We start from the raw sequence: 20354 nt of genomic DNA on the forward strand, positions 1-20354 counted from the left end.
CCCCCTCCCTTTGTGGTGCGCCTTCAAGTGCTGCGTCATTACCAAAAAGCACACAGGAGCTTCAATACGTCATCAGGAGTACCCTTTCCCTGCGAACCGGGCCGGTAAATTGCATCACTGTTGCGTTTTTCCCCTCAATATATAAACCGGATGAAGGTGTGGATAACGAGTTGTATAACTGTCACTGCGATGCACGTGCATTTTGTTTTCTAACCACCCCCAAGTCTGTGGCACTGGAACGGGGTGGTGTGGGTGGTGTGGGGGTGTGGTTGGGAGACCGGGACGGGCAGGCAGGATGGCGCTGGGGGTATGGGGTCAATGGATCCGTCACATTTCAAAAAGGCATGCAACCAACACCCCTAATATTCAACTCGCTCGTACCTTTTCCCCGTTCGCTGATATGCATGTGGTGTGTGTTCCTCTGTATGTATTTTGTATATTACGTAAGTGTGTGTGTGTGTGTGTGTGTTCCTCTATGTGTGTGGTTTGCGTGACTTCCTCTCAAGGAAGTCGGCATGACATTAAAAAGTACTGCGATTCTGTGTGTACTTTTGTTGTTCTGTTGCGGTAATATACCTTCCCACGTCTCAAATATGCAAGAAAAGCAGCAGCATCTACAATAATTATTTTCTTATTTAATTTTGAATGAATAATAAAAAAGAAAAGAAAAGAAAGAAAATCAAATGTCCCATTGAAGAAGAAGATGAAGAGCAGTTGAGACTTCAGATGAGTTGATATGGGCGCGTTGTTTGTGTCGTTTTTATTTATTTTCTTGTGTTTCCTCAATTAATTATTTTGTTCAGAAAACCAGAACAGCAGCGTCTGATGGGTCCGTTTAGAAGCATAACGTTCGTCCAGGGCTGGGTGGCTGGGTGAGCTCAGTAGGACACCCACCTCTAACCCCACCACCACCATGCCCCGACTCCCTCGCTACCCCCCCTCCCCCAATAAGCTCCGCTCTCTCACTCTCAGGCCTCCTGGGGGACAGGCCTCTTCAAGTCCCGGATCTGTTTGACCAGGTAGGTCTTTTCGTCGTTGAACTGTTCATCCTCTGTGCGGTCATTCTGGAACTTGCTGAGGAACTCGATGAGCTTGGTCTGGTTCTTCAGCAGGATGTCCAGGATGGGCTGCGTCTTGTTGGGGTTGGCCACGAACACCTGGAAGGAAAAGTAGAGTTGAGGATAGGGTTAGGGGCTGGTTGAGGATAGGGTTAACCGTTACGGTCTTGTTGAGGATAGAGTTAGGGTCTTGTTGAGGATAGGGTTAGGGTCTTGTTGAGGATAGAGTTAGGGTCTTGTTGAGGATAGGGTTAGGGTCTTGTTGAGGATAGGGTTAGGGTCTTGTTGAGGATAGAGTTAGGGTCTTGTTGAGGATAGGGTTAGGGTCTTGTTGAGGATAGAGTTAGGGTCTTGTTGAGGATAGGGTTAGGGTCTTGTTGAGGATAGAGTTAGGGTCTTGTTGAGGATAGAGTTAGGGTCTTGTTGAGGATAGGGTTAGGGTCTTGTTGAGGATAGGGTTTAGTTTTAGTTTACTCAGTTTATTTGATCAGGGACAGTGCATATCAATCAACAGTTATACATAGGGCTGGGCGATATATAGAGTATACTCAATGTATCGCGGCTTGTTCTACATGAGATGTAGTAAATTAGTATATCGTGAACATCGAGTATGTTGTCACGTCACGGCTGAGATGAGACTTGCTTTAGCGCAGAGCTTTCCTCTCATTTCATTATAGACACAGACCAGCATGACATGCAATTGTAATTTCATTACACAGACCAGCGCGGACCTTTAATGACATGCAATTTAATTAATGCGAGAAAATGGGCTAACGTTAGCTGCTAACTAAGTTATCCCACATAACTAGGCTAAGCTAACTAGCGTTAGCTGCTAACCCTGGAAACGCTCAAAGCGGACTCCACAACACTAGTTCCATTCGTGAGGAAAGGGGGTGGGGTAATATTGATGAGGCTTGACAACAGAAGTTCAAACATAACTTCATATTTATAGTTATTCGTTTCTTCATATCGTATATATATATATGTGTGTGTGTGTGTGTTTGGCTAAAGTGGATAGAAAACACAGTACTGTGCAAAAGTCTTAGGCACCCAAAAGTTTTTATATAAATAGTCTTAGATGTAAATAAATTTTTTATTAGTGTGTCAGTAGACTACTCTTAGTACATTTTCATTAAATTATTTTTTAAAGCATCTTCATGGTTTAATAATGCAAACATATGTTGCAGGGACTTATTATAATCATCATATTGGCGTGACTGTATGCATCAAAGGGTTAAATCAAGCATTTTTAAGTGCTTTAGAGGAAATGTCAAAATATCACGATATATATTGTGTATCGTGATATGGCCAAAAAATATCACAATATCATTTAGAGGCCATATCGCCCAGCCCTAGTTATACATTTATAAATTAATACAAATATTTTTTTTTTTAAATATGCCAACATTAGCAGGGTTGCTAGTTTTCAGTTGTAGTCCCTGGGCTAGATGTTTAAGCCAGAAAGAAACAGAAAAATAGGACATTAAAGCTAATATAAGGGTCTTGTTGAGGATAGGGTTAGGGTCTTGTTGAGGTTAGGGTCTTGTTGAGATTAGGGTCTTGTTAGGAGGAAAAAGATGGACGCTATGCTGGAAAATCCCCCCCCCCCCCCTCCCCCCAGGTGCTAGCCTAGATGAAGAGCACATTCAGCCATATACTACTTCCCCCCCCCCCCCCCCCCCCCCTCAGAATTTGCAAAAGTATAACTATGTCTAGGTGAACCTTTGTCCATGTAGGCTTTAGACTATTACATGACATAAGGCACAGGACGAGGACAAAAAATTTCCCAGGCTTTCTTTTGGAGAGCTATAGCCTATGACCATCACCTGGGTCTTGGCCAAGTAGTGAGAACATATTATTTGGGTCACCAGTCCCTAAAAGTAACCAGATCTACCAGTCCCTCATAAAGTAACCAGGTCTACCAGTCCCTCATAAAGTAACCAGATCTACCAGTCCGTCATAAAGTAACCAGATCTACCAGTCTCTCAAAGTAACCAGATCCACCTTTTATTTGTTTTAAGTGAAGTTTGGTGAAAAAGCAAGTTATTGCACTATTAATCCCAATAGGGACATTCATCTTTGTTTGATCAAGAGTAACCCTTTATATATATATATATATTATATTTTTTTTAAGTGAAGATTGGTGAAAGTTAGGTTTGCACTTCAATACCAATAGGGAAATTCATCTTGGTTTGATCAAGTGTCAAATAAAAACAAAGCTTATTTGAATTATTTCCTTGGCGTTTCTAGTTTTTAAGAGAAAAAACTCGATTAAGTAACCAGATCTACCAGCGTCCAGTCTGTCATAAAGTAACCAAATCTACCAGTCCCTCAAAGTAACCAGATCTACCAGTGTCCAGTCCCTCATAAAGTAACCAGATCTATCAGTCCCTCATAAAGTAACCAGATCTACCAGTGTCCAGTCACTCAAAGTAACCAGATCTACCAGTCTGTCATAAAGTAACCAGATCTACCAGTCCCTCATAAAGTAACCAGATCTACCAGTCCCTCATAAAGTAACCAGATCTACCAGTCCCTCATAAAGTAACCAGATCTACCAGTCCCTCATAAAGTAACCAGATCTACCAGTGTCCAGTCACTCAAAGTAACCAGATCTACCAGTCTGTCATAAAGTAACCAGATCTACCAGTCCCTCATAAAGTAACCAGATCTACCAGTCTGTCATAAAGTAACCAGATCTACCAGTCTGTCATAAAGTAACCAGATCTACCAGTCTGTCATAAAGTAACCAGATCTACCAGTCTGTCATAAAGTAACCAGATCTACCAGTCTGTCATAAAGTAACCAGATCTACCAGTCTGTCATAAAGTAACCAGATCTACCAGTCTGTCATAAAGTAACCAGATCTACCAGTGTCCAGTCCCTCATAAAGTAACCAGATCTACCAGTCTGTCATAAAGTAACCAGATCTACCAGTCTGTCATAAAGTAACCAGATCTACCAGTCTGTCATAAAGTAACCAGATCTACCAGTCTGTCATAAAGTAACCAGATCTACCAGTCTCTCATAAAGTAACCAGATCTACCAGTCTGTCATAAAGTAACCAGATCTACCAGTCTGTCATAAAGTAACCAGATCTACCAGTCTGTCATAAAGTAACCAGATCTACCAGTCCCTCATAAAGTAACCAGATCTACCAGTCCCTCATAAAGTAACCAGATCTACCAGTCCCTCATAAAGTAACCAGATCTACCAGGGTCCAGTCCCTCATAAAGTAACCAGATCTACCAGTGTCCAGTCCCTCATAAAGTAACCAGATCTACCAGTCCCTCAAAGTAACCAGATCTACCAGTGTCCAGTCCCTCATAAAGTAACCAGATCTACCAGTCCCTCAAAGTAACCAGATCTACCAGTGTCCAGTCCCTCATAAAGTAACCAGATCTACCAGTCCCTCAAAGTAACCAGATCTACCAGTGTCCAGTCCCTCATAAAGTAACCAGATCTACCAGTCCCTCAAAGTAACCAGATCTACCAGTGTCCAGTCCCTCATAAAGTAACCAGATCTACCAGTCCCTCATAAAGTAACCAGATCTACCAGTCCCTCATAAAGTAACCAGATCTACCAGTCCCTCATAAAGTAACCAGATCTACCAGTCCCTCATAAAGTAACCAGATCTACCAGTCCCTCATAAAGTAACCAGATCTACCAGTCCCTCATAAAGTAACCAGCTCAACTCCAACTCAGTAACTCAAACTAAATTGATTTGTACAATACAAGCTTTGATATATGCATGGCATTATGAGCATAAAAAATACTTGTGTTCCTTTAACTGTCCTTCATTTAATTAATTTATTTACCCATACATTTATTAATTTGCTCACCTTGAAGACATGGAACGCTTCAAACTGGATGTTGCGGCTCTTGTCCCGTAGGAGGTTCATCATCAGCTTCAGGTTCTCCGGCCTGCTGATGTACTTAGTCATGATGGTGAAGTTGTGCCGGTCAAGCAGCAGCTCTCCCAGTAGCTAGACGGTGTTCAGAGTGAGAGACGGCATCAAGGACTCATCTTTTTAAAATGTTCAGTCCTTTTTCACAAACACATAATAGAGCTGAGATTCATATTTCAGGACAGGTTGATGATTTGACAGGCTTGTGCTAGAGAAGGGACATTGCTTGTTGAGGTTATGAGCTACATGTAGCAGCAAGTAGGCTATATTAATAATAAAACACATACTTGTGCAGGTCTAAGGATAAGCGTTCAATGAACAAACCCAAGCCTGATTGCCAAAGGAGAGTCTATAATGCCTATAAACAGTTATACTATGGAACTACAAACTAAGCATGTAGAACATGGCATATAAACAGTTCTACTATGAAACTACACACTTAGCATGTAGACAGTACCCTGAGCTCCAGGTATTGACAATGGCATTACCACATAACATAAATAAGATAAAACATTTCAATTAAAAGATAGAAGAGAACAATTTCTATAGCAGGTACATTTAAATTGGGGAATTGACAGTAGTAGTAGGAATTTACACTAGAGTTGGGGTCAATTAAATCGAGTGAGACTCGTTCTTCCAAATTTAAATATTATGTGGTATAAGAATGTTGTCCAGGCCAACCTAAGAACGAATAACTGATGTTGAAGTGCTCCATCATTAGTTAATGACCGGCGGTTTGTTTGTATTGAAACTTTGAACCGATTGAATTAGAAGTGAATTTAGGCCAACCTCGACTGACAGATTAAGGACACGTTTTGCTTCCTCCACAAGATGGCGATCCATCAGTGAGACCGAGGTGATGTACTTTCAGACACCCAACACCTTTTAAGCCTTTCACTATCACACTACAGAAGGTTAACCATAACATTTTCTGCGCCAATCACGTAATATTACGCGTTTGCACGCCAGCGGTTGAGCGCCAAACACGTAATATTACGTTTTTAGATCCTTCAATCTTTTTCCTCTGATCCCCGTTCTAAATCATCATCCGGGTCATTCTAGCCGTCCCTGGGTCGTTTGTATACGTTGGAATTGCAATACCGATCGAATATCACTAGGTGGCAGTATCGCCTACCTTTTGAACTCTGATAGAAACGCAACAGGATTGTCAATGAATGCACCGGACAATCGAGGCTCGCTCTGTGGGGGAGGAGCTCTTCCAAAGCAATCGCTAGCAGATCTGATCGCCTCAAAACCTATAGTGTCCCGTAAACATGTGTAATTAGTAATTACATATAAACGCGTAATCGCGATCGCCGATGGGATCATTGGAATTATTCTTTTTGGATTTCCTTCTGGCTAAGTTAAGGACCCCCTATGTCTATTTTACCGAACGTGAAACATGTTTATGTAACGATCACAGTGGCTTACTTTACCGGTCATAAACGAGGCTTTTTCTAACGATCGGATTTTCGGGGTAAGACTACCCCCCCTTGATGATTTTGTGAAGGTACATGTGTTATGTTATATACCTTTGATTTTGGAGTATTTGGGGGTTCAGGGAATCAACCAGAACGATCGGGCTTATTGCACATACCGCGTTTTATCTCGCGATCTATGAAAAAAGACTGGATTATCTTGGAAATGCACAATGTTTAGCGTGTAATAAACTACAAACTACAGTGTGTAGAAACAAATTCTTTTTTTCCATGTTGAACTACAAGTAGTGTCTGTCAAATGAGCCACACCATTGTCTCCACAGCTATAATACAGAACACACACACAGCTCTGCAAACATCGTGAAACACTGTGGACATGACTATTTTAAGCTGGCCTCCTAGCGGCAGGGATGGGGATTAAGCGTGGCACTGAAAGTGTTAACCGTCTGTAGTGTGGTAGTGCAAGGGTTAACACTTTGTCATGTGGCAGTGAAAGGGTTTATTACTTAAGTAAGAGCCCCCCCACCCCTCCAGACTAGGAATAGCTCTCTAAAAATGAAGGAGTGACTACTATACATGAGACCGGTTTACTACGGCAGGAAGACTCCTGTCCTGCTTACCTTGAGGGATTGTCTTTTAGTCACGTAGTTCTCGGAGTGGAGCAACTTCTCATATTCACTAAAGAACTGGAGGGGAAGATAACCAGGGAGAGGAGAAAGAGAGAGAGAGAAAGAACAAGTTCTGAGTGTTCCGAGTTAAAACTGTCAGTTTTTCAGAAAGGCTCATCTGCGCTGTGATTCCCGACACAATGACAAGTCAGGGAGTGATCTTCCCACATGGCCTGGCAGTCCCCACAGATGACATCCAAAATGCCTGGTTTTGATGTTGTGAAAGAATGGAGGCTTCAACAGTGCTGTAATATAACCAAATAACCCCCTGCGAGCTGCTGCCTATTTCACATTTACAATCAGTGATGAACCACGGAGGAAGGAGCTGGTTCAGTTCAGCTCCCTTCATTTTTCTCAATGGAGACAGAAGAAACAAGACTTGGTCTCAAGTACTGAGAGAAAGTAATCGACGCCTTGACGTAACTGATATTTGGGAAGTTGCCGTTATTAGGGGTGTGACGATATATCAACTCATTTGTTACTTCTTAACTATCAGTTATTAAATCAGTCGGTACACAGAGAAGATATTCATAAACATAACACAAGATCTAGCAGACATCTTCTAAAATAAATCATGTACAGAGCCACCTCATATTGGAACAACCTGACATCACACATCTACTACCAACCTTTAGCCTTCCTAAATAAAAAATAAATAAAACGCTGAAAGAAAAAGTCAAGTCACTAATTTTCTTCATTTAAGTTTTGTTTGAAATGTTGTGATAATATCCCAGTATTGTGCAGATCGAACAAGGTCAATGGAATTGTGTATCATCACATCGACAGGCGACAGCTGTTGCATATCTAAAATAACTGGCACACATGGTAGCAAAGCACCAAACATAATTTAATATTAGGTCTCTTATCAATTTGGTATTGTGCATTCCACAACACGCATTAACTTGTAACTAAATCACCTGCTTTCAACCGAGATATAAACACAGTTTCCTTTCCTTTTGTTACATCGGGTCATGTTTGTTATCCCAAATGAGGCATCGACAACATTGCAATGACAAGCCTTTTGCGGTGGCACTTTGGCAGTTATTAGCATTGGAAGCATTCCTCATTCCAACCAAAGGGCTGCGAGGGGGCTTGTTAACTTGCGACTATTAGTACCTTAACACTTTAATCGCCATGGGTTAAATTCATAATTTACCATCCCTCGCCAGCTCTATTTGTCTATGGAGAAGTTCCCCTTCTTTGCAGGGCTATAACTTTTTAAATTCTATTGCTAAATTGCCATTATTATGGCCCATTCAATGTCCTATATGTATTGTTCAGGGTGTAGCAACGTTAAACGTTTTCATTCACATAATCATACTAAAATATGGTCTAAAGTATAAGTATGTTTTTATCGTTTTCTGCAGCTTTCTTCAGAACGTGATTTATAGCCCTAAATGCATTATATTGATGATCAAATACAGTTTGGTAGGAATCTGTGCGAGATAAAAAATTTCAACTGGACGTGGTTCTAGAAGTTTCTACGCATCATCTGATGATGACCGGATGGGCGGGGGATCGTTTATAATTCCGTGGGCAGCGTTAGATGATTCATCCAGAGTGGGTCATATGTTCATCAGATCAGTTAGTATAGAAGACGTTCGAAAATAACGCTGAATCTTACCGTGGCTTCCTCGCGCCGCTGGCAGAGGAGCGTGGAACAGAATTTTTTCTATTATGGGATGGAGAAATGCCCGATCCATTTCCAGGTTGTATAATAGTATATACGTCCAAATCATGTTGTTTTTTCGAGTTATTTGCACCGATCGATGTTCACTGTGTCAATACGGAGTCTCTCTAACGATAGCGAGTGGCCGGACCACATATGGATGAGCACTACCGGTTCAAAGGTTAATTTCCGGTTGGCGATCTGCCGATCGGCCACCAGATGGCACTCTTGAACCGCTAGAGAGTTGAGAGGAGATCAGCAGTGTGTCTCAGGGCTCCGGAAAGGAAATATGATTTCGATTACAGATTTTTGAAATATTGACATCAAAGACGAGTTACGGCGTCTTCGGCAGAATGAGCATGGCTAGGAATGACGTGAAAACTCGTCCGCGGCGATCATAGTGTTAAGGATTCAATGACAAATGTGTAAAATAATCATTCCTAGGGTAAATATGAAAAAATAACCAAGATACGTTCTCTACAACGTGACAAGCATCAGACTCAAATCTAAAATGTCAGAGTATCCCTAAGTCACCTATTATTGCACTTTGAGAAATCAGACTATGAAACGGTGTAGACGCAATGCAAACTCATCAAGTCACAGGTCTGTCTTGGCAGGGAGGACTTACCCTGTCGTAATGCTGCTCCAGAAACTCTGCGCTCAGTATCTTGTGTCGTGTAAGTAAGTCCTGGAAGTAGAAAAGACAAGTCGGTGAACAATGAACACAAGACATTGTCATGCTGTCCCAATGGTGTAATATCCTCTATTTCTGGGTAGAGTAGTTGCCTATCAGGCTAATTACCACGGAATACAGAGGAACGTTGGAAGGCAGTAGTATATCCACCTCTTTTTCTGGTATAGAGTGTCTTGGCCTATCGGGCTAATTACTAGGGATGTGAACGACACAGCTAGTCAACATGTCGGAGGCATCTACCGTTTCTGAGGTGTTTCTTTAAGATTCTAATGTAACCAGCATTAGAATAAATCAGCTTAAAAAATGTATGGCTTAATTCACCAAACATTGGTTGCCAGCCGGATATGGCGATTTATCGCTTGGATGCCACCACGTTAATGAATGGGAGGACGAGCACATTTGCGAACGCATAAACTATATCTTAAATTATGTGTCTAATACACCCGTCGCTTATCAATGACTTGCTTGCAGTCAACATGTACGAAACAGATTGTTTTTTCATCAGTACATTTCCGTTTTATACCGTTTTGAATACGAGTATAGTTTGTGATTTCTAGTCATTTCAGAGAAATTCCGCTAAAATAGGCATTTACTGGAATACACAAAACACGTTGTCATTTTCCGGCTGATTTATGAATCGTTTTAAAATAAACGCTTGATTATCGAGAGTATTTGTGTTCTTATGCACGATACAAAAGCGGGCTGAAAAAGCATTTATTCGTGCCGCGCTCAGCGCCTAACGCCACACACACACATGTTGTGCAATCTGTGAAAAATAACTCTGATTAACCCAAAACTGGTCAAATAGATTCCTTACCTCAGATCAGATGTTCTGCAAAAAGATGATTCCAATTCCTGATCGCCATTCCAAATATTGATTGCGTTTATTCATCCAACGTTATAATCCGAAACGCATGATCCAAGCTGCTTCCAGCCTCGCCAGTGACTCTGGTAACACGACACTGCTTGCCAGAGGTGGGGAAACCCTGGGGCGGAGTTTTTCTCTGATGCACTTTTTCACTCAATCCAATCCAATGATGTGCATTACCATCCGGGAGACGATAGGGGGCGGTATTTGCGCTTTTCGAGCTCAGAGCCATTCCCAATGATAATGTCAGGCTGGACGGATGTAAAATGAATGGATATCGCTAAAATAAAAGAAATACCGGTTAAATAACGAGAAATCTTGTTATTGGCAACCAACGCATGGCGGCCAACAACGAGATCTCTCGTTGTTGGCAACCAATGTGTTAACACATTCGGGGCCAACCACGTATATAACCGTGTTTGGCAGCCAACGCTTGAAGGCCAACCACGTATATATACGTGTTTAACTCGTTTTTGCTTTTATTCCATTTTAATATCCTACTCAATGTCACAGAGCTGTATGGTGGCTGGAAAATGCCTTTGAGATGCATTACCGGCCAGATCCTGGTAGTGGCGCTCTCGATAATGCAGTTTTCCCTGTTGCAGACCGGATGTAACTTTTTTTTCATTCCGGGCAAATCTTTCTGTTAGCCTGAAGCTATAGCTTCACCAGATCGCATGGAATACTTATTGCGACGCCGAATTCAGTATGCAGTAAAGGAATATAGCATCAGCCAATGGACATATCTATCTACCAGATGGCGATCAATAACTGGGAAATCCTTTTTGGAATCCAACCGGCCACAGGTAAGAGCGATTTGACGTCAATTCCAGCATGATCGGGCCTTGTTATGATAACCAACCCTCTGGTCAGCGTCGGTTGTTGTAATAACGAATGCTGTTATTGGTAATCAATAGGGGTATAACGGTACACAGAAGCCACGGTTCGGTACGTACCTCGGTATTGCGGTCACGGTTCGGTACAACAGGAAAAAAATATTTATAATTATTATTATATATTTAAAATAATTATTATAATTATTATTAAATATAATAATATTCTATAGGCTTGCCGTAAATTAATTGCCTACTGCACCAACAACAACTTAGTTTCAGTTTCACTTATAGAGAGGATTTAACTTCACGTGAAGCCGAGACTGAAGAATACTAGAGAACAGATGACATGTTACACAACAATGGCAGAGGATTATCAATATTTTGGATTTAAACAGTAGCAGGCAGCAGCAACTGGAGAGGAGCTCAGATGATCTGATGGTATGTTGTGCTTTTATTTTTTCTCCGATCAGCTGTGAGACTCCGCGGTCCACCGGAAAAGGTTGACGTGTGTGTTCGCGCGCGCGTGTCTTTTGGTTACCATTATTGGGCGAACAAGAAAACTAAAGAAAACTGCAAAATTTTAATGACCCTGTTGTGTTAAACATTTAATTACTTCATCATGGTTTTGTTTTAGGGACAAATAGGCTGTAGTAAACAGGAGAGGAGGAGGGGAGAGCCGAGTGCAGTGTCAGTGCGTGCTGTTAATTCTGTCCGCTTGTCATCTGAGACGTATTCGGCGTATGGCTGGATGTACCGCACAGTGACGGCCGTACCGTAAATTCACGGGACGAATACACGTACCGTTACACCCCTAGTAATCAATAATCAGAAACGACTTCCCCCGCTGCCCTTTCATGCATTCATGGTGGAACATGATATCAATCATATGCATTTAGATTTTTAACTCTAGCTTGTGTATGGCTGAAACGCCAATCGATTTAATGTTATTAGCTTAGCGCACTATAACTAGCTTTGCAGGAATTACCCTAGACCATTCTGGTATAACGTTCATATTCACAACACTATAAAATGGGAACGTATTGATGAAAAAAAAAAATTCTTTATGGCATATTGAAGGGAAGGTTTATACTGTCAATTGACAATGACAATGGACACATAGCAATAATATAAAATATAGATTTAGCTCTACAAACAACCTCACGCACAGTGAAAGGTTGTTATGAGAAGCTGGCCTTATAGAGTGAGATTAGACGGTGTTAATGTAAGGTTATTTTCCCAGATAGGCCTATTTATTTTCCCATATCAGATATGGATTTGCTTTTTCCACACTTATCACGTCATTCCAACAGACCATGTCTACGCTGTCCTTTCAGTACCACAATTATGCAGAGTGGAGATGGATGCTGTTGTGTATATAGCTGTAACTGTATGCGGCTACATTGATCCGTTGTGTCTGACCGTCTATGTCTGTTTTTTAATTCCTTTTCAATGAGGAGTATCCAGTTGTTGGACTGGGTTGATGTTGTGTCCGTCTCTGCCAGATTTGAGTCCGTCTTGACAGAATTTACATAAAAGTTTGGAGGGGATGAACTTTGGAATTAACTTAAGTTATCATCCGCAAAGTTGTTGTTTCTGCAAAGGCACGATTACGTAATTTTTTTATAAACCTACGGACAGTAATACCTAGGTATTAGGTGATCCGTTTCCATTAATTTGTGCTAAACTAGGCTAGCTTGCAGCCAGATAGCTTTCTACTGAACATACATCAAACGCACCGATTTCAGCACATACTGACTTTGAAAGTGGCGAAGGCGTCCGAGGCGATGTCGAACGTGGACATCTCCACGTATCTGAAGAAGTCGTAGAACTGTTCCGACCACAGTGTGATCTTGGCCAGCGGCTCGTGTCTGATACACTCTCGCAGCATGATGCCACAGTTCAGGGCGATCTCTGGAGACTCGTACCTGGTGGAGGATCACAGCAGGAGACCAAGGTTTACCACAAATGCATCCATCCATCCATAGATAATTATCACACTGAGTCTGGGGATGTGCACACTTTGGAGATTTTGTATTATATATTTTGGCCAATACTGATAATAATATTACCAGGGTATCTGCAGGTTTAAGTTAAATTGAAGACTTTCTAATATCACTTAGAGCTAAATGTAATATCAATTTCACGACCATAATAGCATTAATGACACTGGTAGCCCCGCAAAAAACAATATAATGCAGGACTTAACTCAGAAGTCTTTATTCGGCATGCAACGACATGCAGTGATGGGTGGCACACACACAGGAACACACACAGACTTTTTTTTAGGGTCGCCGATGCAATTGAGCTCTGCGCTTGACCCATCCGGTCGTCCTTCCCCCCAAGGGCAGCCGGGAGCAGACAGGGCATCGGCGAGGTAACGCGCCCGGGGAACAATCCAAGTGCTCCTGCCTGTCTTCGTCAGGGACGCGACAGCGTCGGCGATCTGTTGTGCATGAGAACGCAGGTTCTCCCCTTGCGAGCACGGGGAGAACATGCAAACTCCACACAGAAAGGCCTGGGAGATACCCCACCTGGGTACCTGGCAACGCGGAAACCTGGTCCCCAAGCGGGAATCGAACCCTGGACCTTCTTGCTGTGAGGCGACAGTGTTAACCACTACACCACCATGCCGCACTGCAATGACTTGAATACAAAATATATAAATTTTTTATACAACATATACATTTTTAATACCCTGCAGGTACCCCGATTACAGATGTCGATATGATCTGTATAAATAAAACGCATTTCTATGATAATCAAATGTTGTACATACTGAAACAATGTTAGCCCACAATCCTGTGCTGCGTCTTGTCACATGTACTACAACCAAGTAACCCAAACAAACTTGTGTGAGCAAAAAAAAGGAAAACACACACAACAGCAGCTAGACAGAGAAATCAGCCCAGTTTTGCTCATCAGACTGATGCAATCAATAAAGAAAATCACTATCACCAGCTGATGCATGTTTGCTAATTTTCTCATCGGACCTATACGGATACCTGGTAGCAACGCTAGCACAGACACCTACCAGGTAGCAGTGTGAACAGAATGAACACACAGTCCCATATAATTATGGAGACAAGGCCAAGATAATACAATAGGGAAAAATAAAGCACAGTTCCACCACAGGCAACCTCCAACACCGTGATCACCGGCAAGTGACACAATGAGGCGCCCCGATGTGTGTCATCTTCCAGGTTAATAACCACTCGTCTCAGGCCATGTCCACAAGTATCTGGATCAGGGTTTCCGTTGTCCGGTAATTACCGGTTTTTGACCGGCAAAATCTGTTGAAGTCCGACATATTTAAATCTCTCCGGTCATAATGTCCGGTGAAAATAATTCCCTCTAAGCACAATTTGAATTGTATTAAAATAGTTACATTTGTTTCATTGTTGCTTCACCAAGCAGGTCTAATAATGACAACGATGTGTGTTCTATTATGATATGTGTGTAGTGTTCTGATAACGACTATTGGTGAAGCGATGTCGAGATTCATTTGGTTTGGCAGCGGGAACTAGATTTGCGAGAAGCATGCAACTGCAGAGCCGCAGAGCTGACAGTTGTGCGCGCACAGTGCAATACTCCAATTCAGCCATTGGCAATTCAGCTGTTGGGTGGGTGGCGCTGTTGAGTGGGCCTGTGACCGGACATGAAAGCACCGCTGGTTCTGCGGCTCTGCAGTTGCATACTATTTGTATGTTCTTCGTTGGGACTGGGAGGCGGAGATATAATAGTCATCACGCAACGTTTATATTATATAGCAGCACGGAGTCTCTGGACTTATTTGATTTGGAATATAATGACTGTATACGCAAAAGTAGCCTAGTTTTAAGTTAAAATATTATAAATCTACATGCCTTGAGGATGTCATTCTTTATATAGCCTGCCTATCAATTGTTTTTAAGCTCAATAAACTCTGACCGGAATTGATCCCATTTGTCCGGTAGATTGAAATCTTGCAGGACACGGAGACCGGCAACAATTTTTTCTAACGGAAACCCTGATCTGGATCTTTTGCCAAACGGATATTCTCAGGCTCCGTTTAAAAAAAGATCCTCATCCACACGACAGTGTCAAAAACAAAAAAAAACTATCCAGACGCAAACACATAAACGCATATAAATTGCTCCAACAAGCATGCGGGCCAGTAGGTGGCGATAAGCGATATCTCAAATACCATAGTGGTACGAGCGGTCAGGACGATTGAGAAACAATAGGAATTGTCCATTGGTTCACCCAGCCCACGTGACCATTCCTAGCATTTCCATTGGCTATATTGACATACATAGATGACATATAGATAGATATAGTGGAGGATTAGATGCAGTCCAGAGGAAACAACCAATCTAGATATGTCACGATTCAATGCTTTACTTCTGCGCACTGGGTGACGGAGAGATACAATGTCAATGTTGAGATCACAATCTCCGGATTCTGAAACTAAATATGGCGAATCCTTATCACAAACTATATATACTAATTACAACAAGACATTCATTAATTGCATTGTACTGTTCACACGTGATGCCAACATCCTCAACTATCCGTAACATCAGAGAGCATCAGGTGCAGACCTCTTCTGTCGCGCATCTATTAACAAAATTTTGAATGCAATTAGGCTTTTAACTAAAGCCGGGCGCAAAACTAGACATGTTTAGCAAAACATTAAATATCTTTGCAACAGTTTGTGATAATGCCTCGCCTTATTTTGTTTCGGAATCGCGATATTGTGATCTCAACTCAACATTGACATTGTATCTCTCGAGAAATAAGCAGACGAAAAAAACGTCACACGCCACTTAAATAAATCAAAAGGGTGTATTTAACTACCTCAAACACGTTCGAAAGACACGGTTTATATTAACTTAATAAATAAACAAAAACGAAAAATCTACTTATGTAAATGAAAATGTCCAGTAGGCCTAACTAAATAACAGATACATCCCTATTACACGCAAGTAGCGTCTGATGGCCGAATCTGTCAGATGGCACTGGAGTAGATATACAGTACTGTTACATCCAGACATTTATGATACAAGATATACAAATATACAGTACTGCTTAACACAATGGGGACGAACAACGGAGATCTCCGCATTTCGATTCCACACGTTATGGACAGAAGCACGGATAAATCCGTCGCAAGTTGTTATTGCTTTTATTCCATATTAATAACCTATTCAATGTCGCCGAGCGGCACTGCAGATTTACCCTACTCTATGAATTCGAGAATGTGCAATACCGGCCAGATCCTCTTAGGGGCGCTATCGCGATAGGCGATAGTGTGCCCTGTGGCTGAACGGATCAGTCTTTTTTTTTTACTTTCAATGGAGATTTCAGTTAGCAGGATTCTAGATGTGCAGCATGTAGCTTGGATTACGTTTTGCATCGCAGATTTCACCATGCAATAAGGGGATTTATCATCAGCCAATGTACATATCGATCTACCAGATGGCGATCGATAACGGGGAAATGCTCAGGGGGATCCCACCGGACCATGGTAAGATCTTTTTCACGTAAAGTACATCCCAATCGGGCCTTGTTTTGATAGCCATCCAGGCGTTCGGCCTATGAGGCTAATGAGGCTAACGCGATTATTGGTAATCAATAATCAGAAACGACGTCCCCCGCCCCCCCCCCCCCCCCCCTTTCATGCATAAATGCGTGAGGATGGTGCCGATCATATGCAGTTTGAGTTTTAACTGGAGCGTATCTATAACCGAAATGCCATTGGATTTAACGTTATTAGCTATTAGTCCATTATCTTGGCTTCCAGGAAATATACTAGACCAAATCCGGTATAATGCTTATATTCACGGCGCTATAAAATGAAAACGTATTGATGCATTTTTTTTTCTTTAAGCCATTTTGAAGGGACGGTTTATGGTCTCAATTCACAATGAGAATGGACAGATAGTAATACTATAAAGTATAGATTTAGCTCTACAAACAGCCCCACGTCTGTTTACATTTCACGGTCCTCTTGAGATTAATTAGACTCATCCCAGTGGCTGCGAAAGTGTTAAGAGACTATATAAGAAAATATATACATTCGAGGGGGAAGAAACGACATGCTGTTTCTGTCTGTCATTTCAGCACCAGGCACTGTCCATCTTATTACCTCTGTGTGCTTCAAGGCTACGGGTGCCTATTGCCATAGAACAACAGTCTGAGCATGCGTAGTGAGCTGTGGCGTCATCGTTTATCTAGACTATGCGTTTACAGTGGCTACACGGATCCACTGAACTGATATTTTGGAAAATCTTCACTTTAAAATGTGTTTACGAAAATCTCTGTTTATGTGTCTGAAAAAAACTGTTTATGTGTGGATGAAAGGCCCAAACGTGGAATAAAATGTGCGTTTGTCAAAAGATCCAGATACGTGGGGACATGGCCTCAGACTGACTGCCTGCAGGTGCAATCAGCCCAATCAGTGAGACGAGTGGCATCTGGGAAGGGGAGAAAGAAAAAAAGGTTTAGAAGATGACACGCATCACATACAAACAAAATAACACATATTACTAACCTGATGTTTACATGGTGTTAAAAATATGGCAATTGCCACATACGTGACAATGAAAAATAAACCACAGATCAATATCAATATGGTCACAGATATATTGTGCATCCCTAATAGTAATCACAGTGCACTGAGGCTGGGGATTAACACCTAGAGATTCTTCATTATTGATCAGTTACTACTACGACCGAAGGAGAGACTTATCAGTCTGCTATGTATTGTAGGTGTGAGCTCAGCTCATTATCATCGTTTACACTGATTACGATAACGTTTGGTGTGTATTTATAATTGTGATAAGAACAAGGAGAATTTCTATCATGAAGTGAGTGACGTTTCGAGCATCAAGGGTTTTCCTCAGAGAAGAGGCTCTTCTTCAGACTTCCAGAGAAGAGGCTCTTCTTCAGACTTCCTCAGAAAAGAGGCTCTTCTTCAGACTTCCAGAGAAGAGGCTCTTCTTCAGACTTCCTCAGAAAAGAGGCTCTTCTTCAGACTTCCTCAGAAAAGAGGCTCTTCTTCAGACTTCCTCAGAAAAGAGGCTCTTCTTCAGACTTCCTCAGAAAAGAGGCTCTTCTTCAGACTTCCAGAAAAGAGGCTCTTCTTCAGACTTCCAGAGAAGAGGCTCTTCTTCAGACTTCCTCAGAAAAGAGGCTCTTCTTCAGACTTCCTCAGAAAAGAGGCTCTTCTTCAGACTTCCTCAGAGAAGAGGCTTGCAGCTCAAAACTTCACTCAATGCACAATACGATTCCTTCAACAGGAGCTATTTGGTGTGTATATCTTTTGATCCAGCACCCATTCTATTGGGTATTGAGACATGCATGTATTTTTTTATGATGTAATTATGATTTTGAAACATTGCAATAGTCTCAATATCTTTCCAACAAAAATACATGTTACATTCTAGCTGAAAGTTTGAAGTCTGAGAGACACACAGTACACAGACTTCCATATTTGAAAGTCAATCAGGACTTTCTCTCCATGGAATAACCGTAAATTGTTTATTCAGACACATTCTTAACTAAATTGATTAGCAGTTGAACAGGCAGCAAATGAAACATTTTCTCGTTTGTAGAGAATCTGATTTGATTATAATAATTATAATAAATCTATTTTTAGAACGCATCTTAAAAGAGCATGGCAGCAGCAGTAACAATGCGCAGTAATATACCCAATGCATATAGTCAATCAATAATGCATATTGTAAGAATTACATTACGTCCACTCTGTCTGCAGCAGGTCTCTCCGCTCTACCTGGCTGTATCCCAACACAACAAACTCGTTATGGTAATGTTAGCGTACTATCCAGAGAAGCTTCCTTTCGTTTCCAGTGTCAGCTTTAGGGCTGACCCTTATTAGTTGATTAGTCGACTAATCGGTCGAAAGGAGCCGTAGTCGACTAGCCAACCTCTTAGTCGAATACAATTTCTTTTTAAATAATAATAATATATATATATTTTTTTGTATCATTCTTTCCAAAGGAGGCCTAGAAGCGTGGCTAACGCTAATGGCACGCATACCAGAGGCTAACTGCCTACGAAAACAGGCACAGAGGCACTGAAAGAGGATTTCACCCATCTAATGAACACACTAGACTAGACAAATATCAAGATGTATCCATCAGTGGACCAATTGCATGCTTTTGCAGAGGACAAGAAGCCTTCAGTCGACTCCTTCAGACATTAAGCACCCCCCACAGCCCAAATGGAATGATACAAAAAAAGTAAAATTTAAAATTATTATTATAATTTTTTCTTTTATATTATATATATATATATATATATGTATATATGTGAGTGAGTGAGTGAGTGAGTGAGTGAGTGAGTGAGTGAGTGAGTGAGTGAGTGAGTGAGTGAGTGAGTGAGTCTCTTCTTCCTCACCCTTTGAGCAGCATGAAGAGGATGTTCTGCTGGGTGCAGAGGTACTCCACCGTGGGGGTCCGTGTGCCGATCTGACGTCTCAGGATGTTGTTGAAGATCTGGGCCACATCCTTCTTCCCCTGGAGGGACAGAACAACGCTGTTCATCCATCCTCCCCTCACTGTCATACGTTTGTTTTAACTGCTGAAATAAAGCCATGTCTGGCATGCTGCATTTGGCTCTGTTTTAACTGCTGAAATAAAGCCATGTCTGGCATGCTGCATTTGGCTCCGTTTTAACTGCTGAAATAAAGCCATGTCTGGCATGCTGCATTTGGCTCTGTTTTAACTGCTGAAATAAAGCCATGTCTGGCATGCTGCATTTGGCTCTGTTTTAACTGCTGAAATAAAGCCATGTCTGGCATGCTGCATTTGGCTCTGTTTTAACTGCTGAAATAAAGCCATGTCTGGCATGCTGCATTTGGCTCCGTTTTAACTGCTGAAATAAAGCCATGTCTGGCATGCTGCATTTGGCTCTGTTTTAACTGCTGAAATAAAGCCATGTCTGGCATGCTGCATTTGGCTCCGTTTTAACTGCTGAAATAAAGCCATGTCTGGCATGCTGCATTTGGCTCCGTTTTAACTGCTGAAATAAAGCCCTGTCTAGCATGCTGCATTTGGCTCTGTTTTAACTGCTGAAATAAAGCCCTGTCTAGCATGCTGCATTTGGCTCTGTTTTCTGGCATGTTGCTGAGTGGGGGGTGACTGCATTGCTACGTTTCTATGCTTGGTTTACTAATGCAGCGCATGTCAACACCAGCGGGAGGGAAGACAT

General features: G+C 41.7%; 1 protein-coding gene across 2 annotated transcripts in view; it reads right to left on the minus strand.

The window, feature by feature from the left end:
* Positions 1–957: 957 nt before the first annotated feature.
* cab39 (calcium binding protein 39) overlaps positions 958–20354 on the minus strand; it is a 138879-nt gene continuing 119482 nt past the window's right edge. For both annotated transcript variants that reach the window (XM_084312276.1, XM_084312275.1), the window contains 6 exons: positions 19542–19660; positions 12898–13066; positions 9372–9431; positions 7027–7092; positions 4902–5045; positions 958–1157 (listed from right to left, as the gene is read on the minus strand). In XM_084312276.1, coding sequence (XP_084168402.1) covers positions 969–1157; positions 4902–5045; positions 7027–7092; positions 9372–9431; positions 12898–13066; positions 19542–19660 — 747 coding nt within the window. In that variant the 3' untranslated portion in view covers positions 958–968. The remainder of the gene's footprint in view (positions 1158–4901; positions 5046–7026; positions 7093–9371; positions 9432–12897; positions 13067–19541; positions 19661–20354) is intronic.

This window comes from Notolepis coatsorum, assembly GCF_963971535.1.
Source record: "Notolepis coatsorum genome assembly, chromosome: 1".
NCBI classification, from domain to species: Eukaryota; Metazoa; Chordata; class Actinopteri; order Aulopiformes; family Paralepididae; genus Notolepis; species Notolepis coatsorum.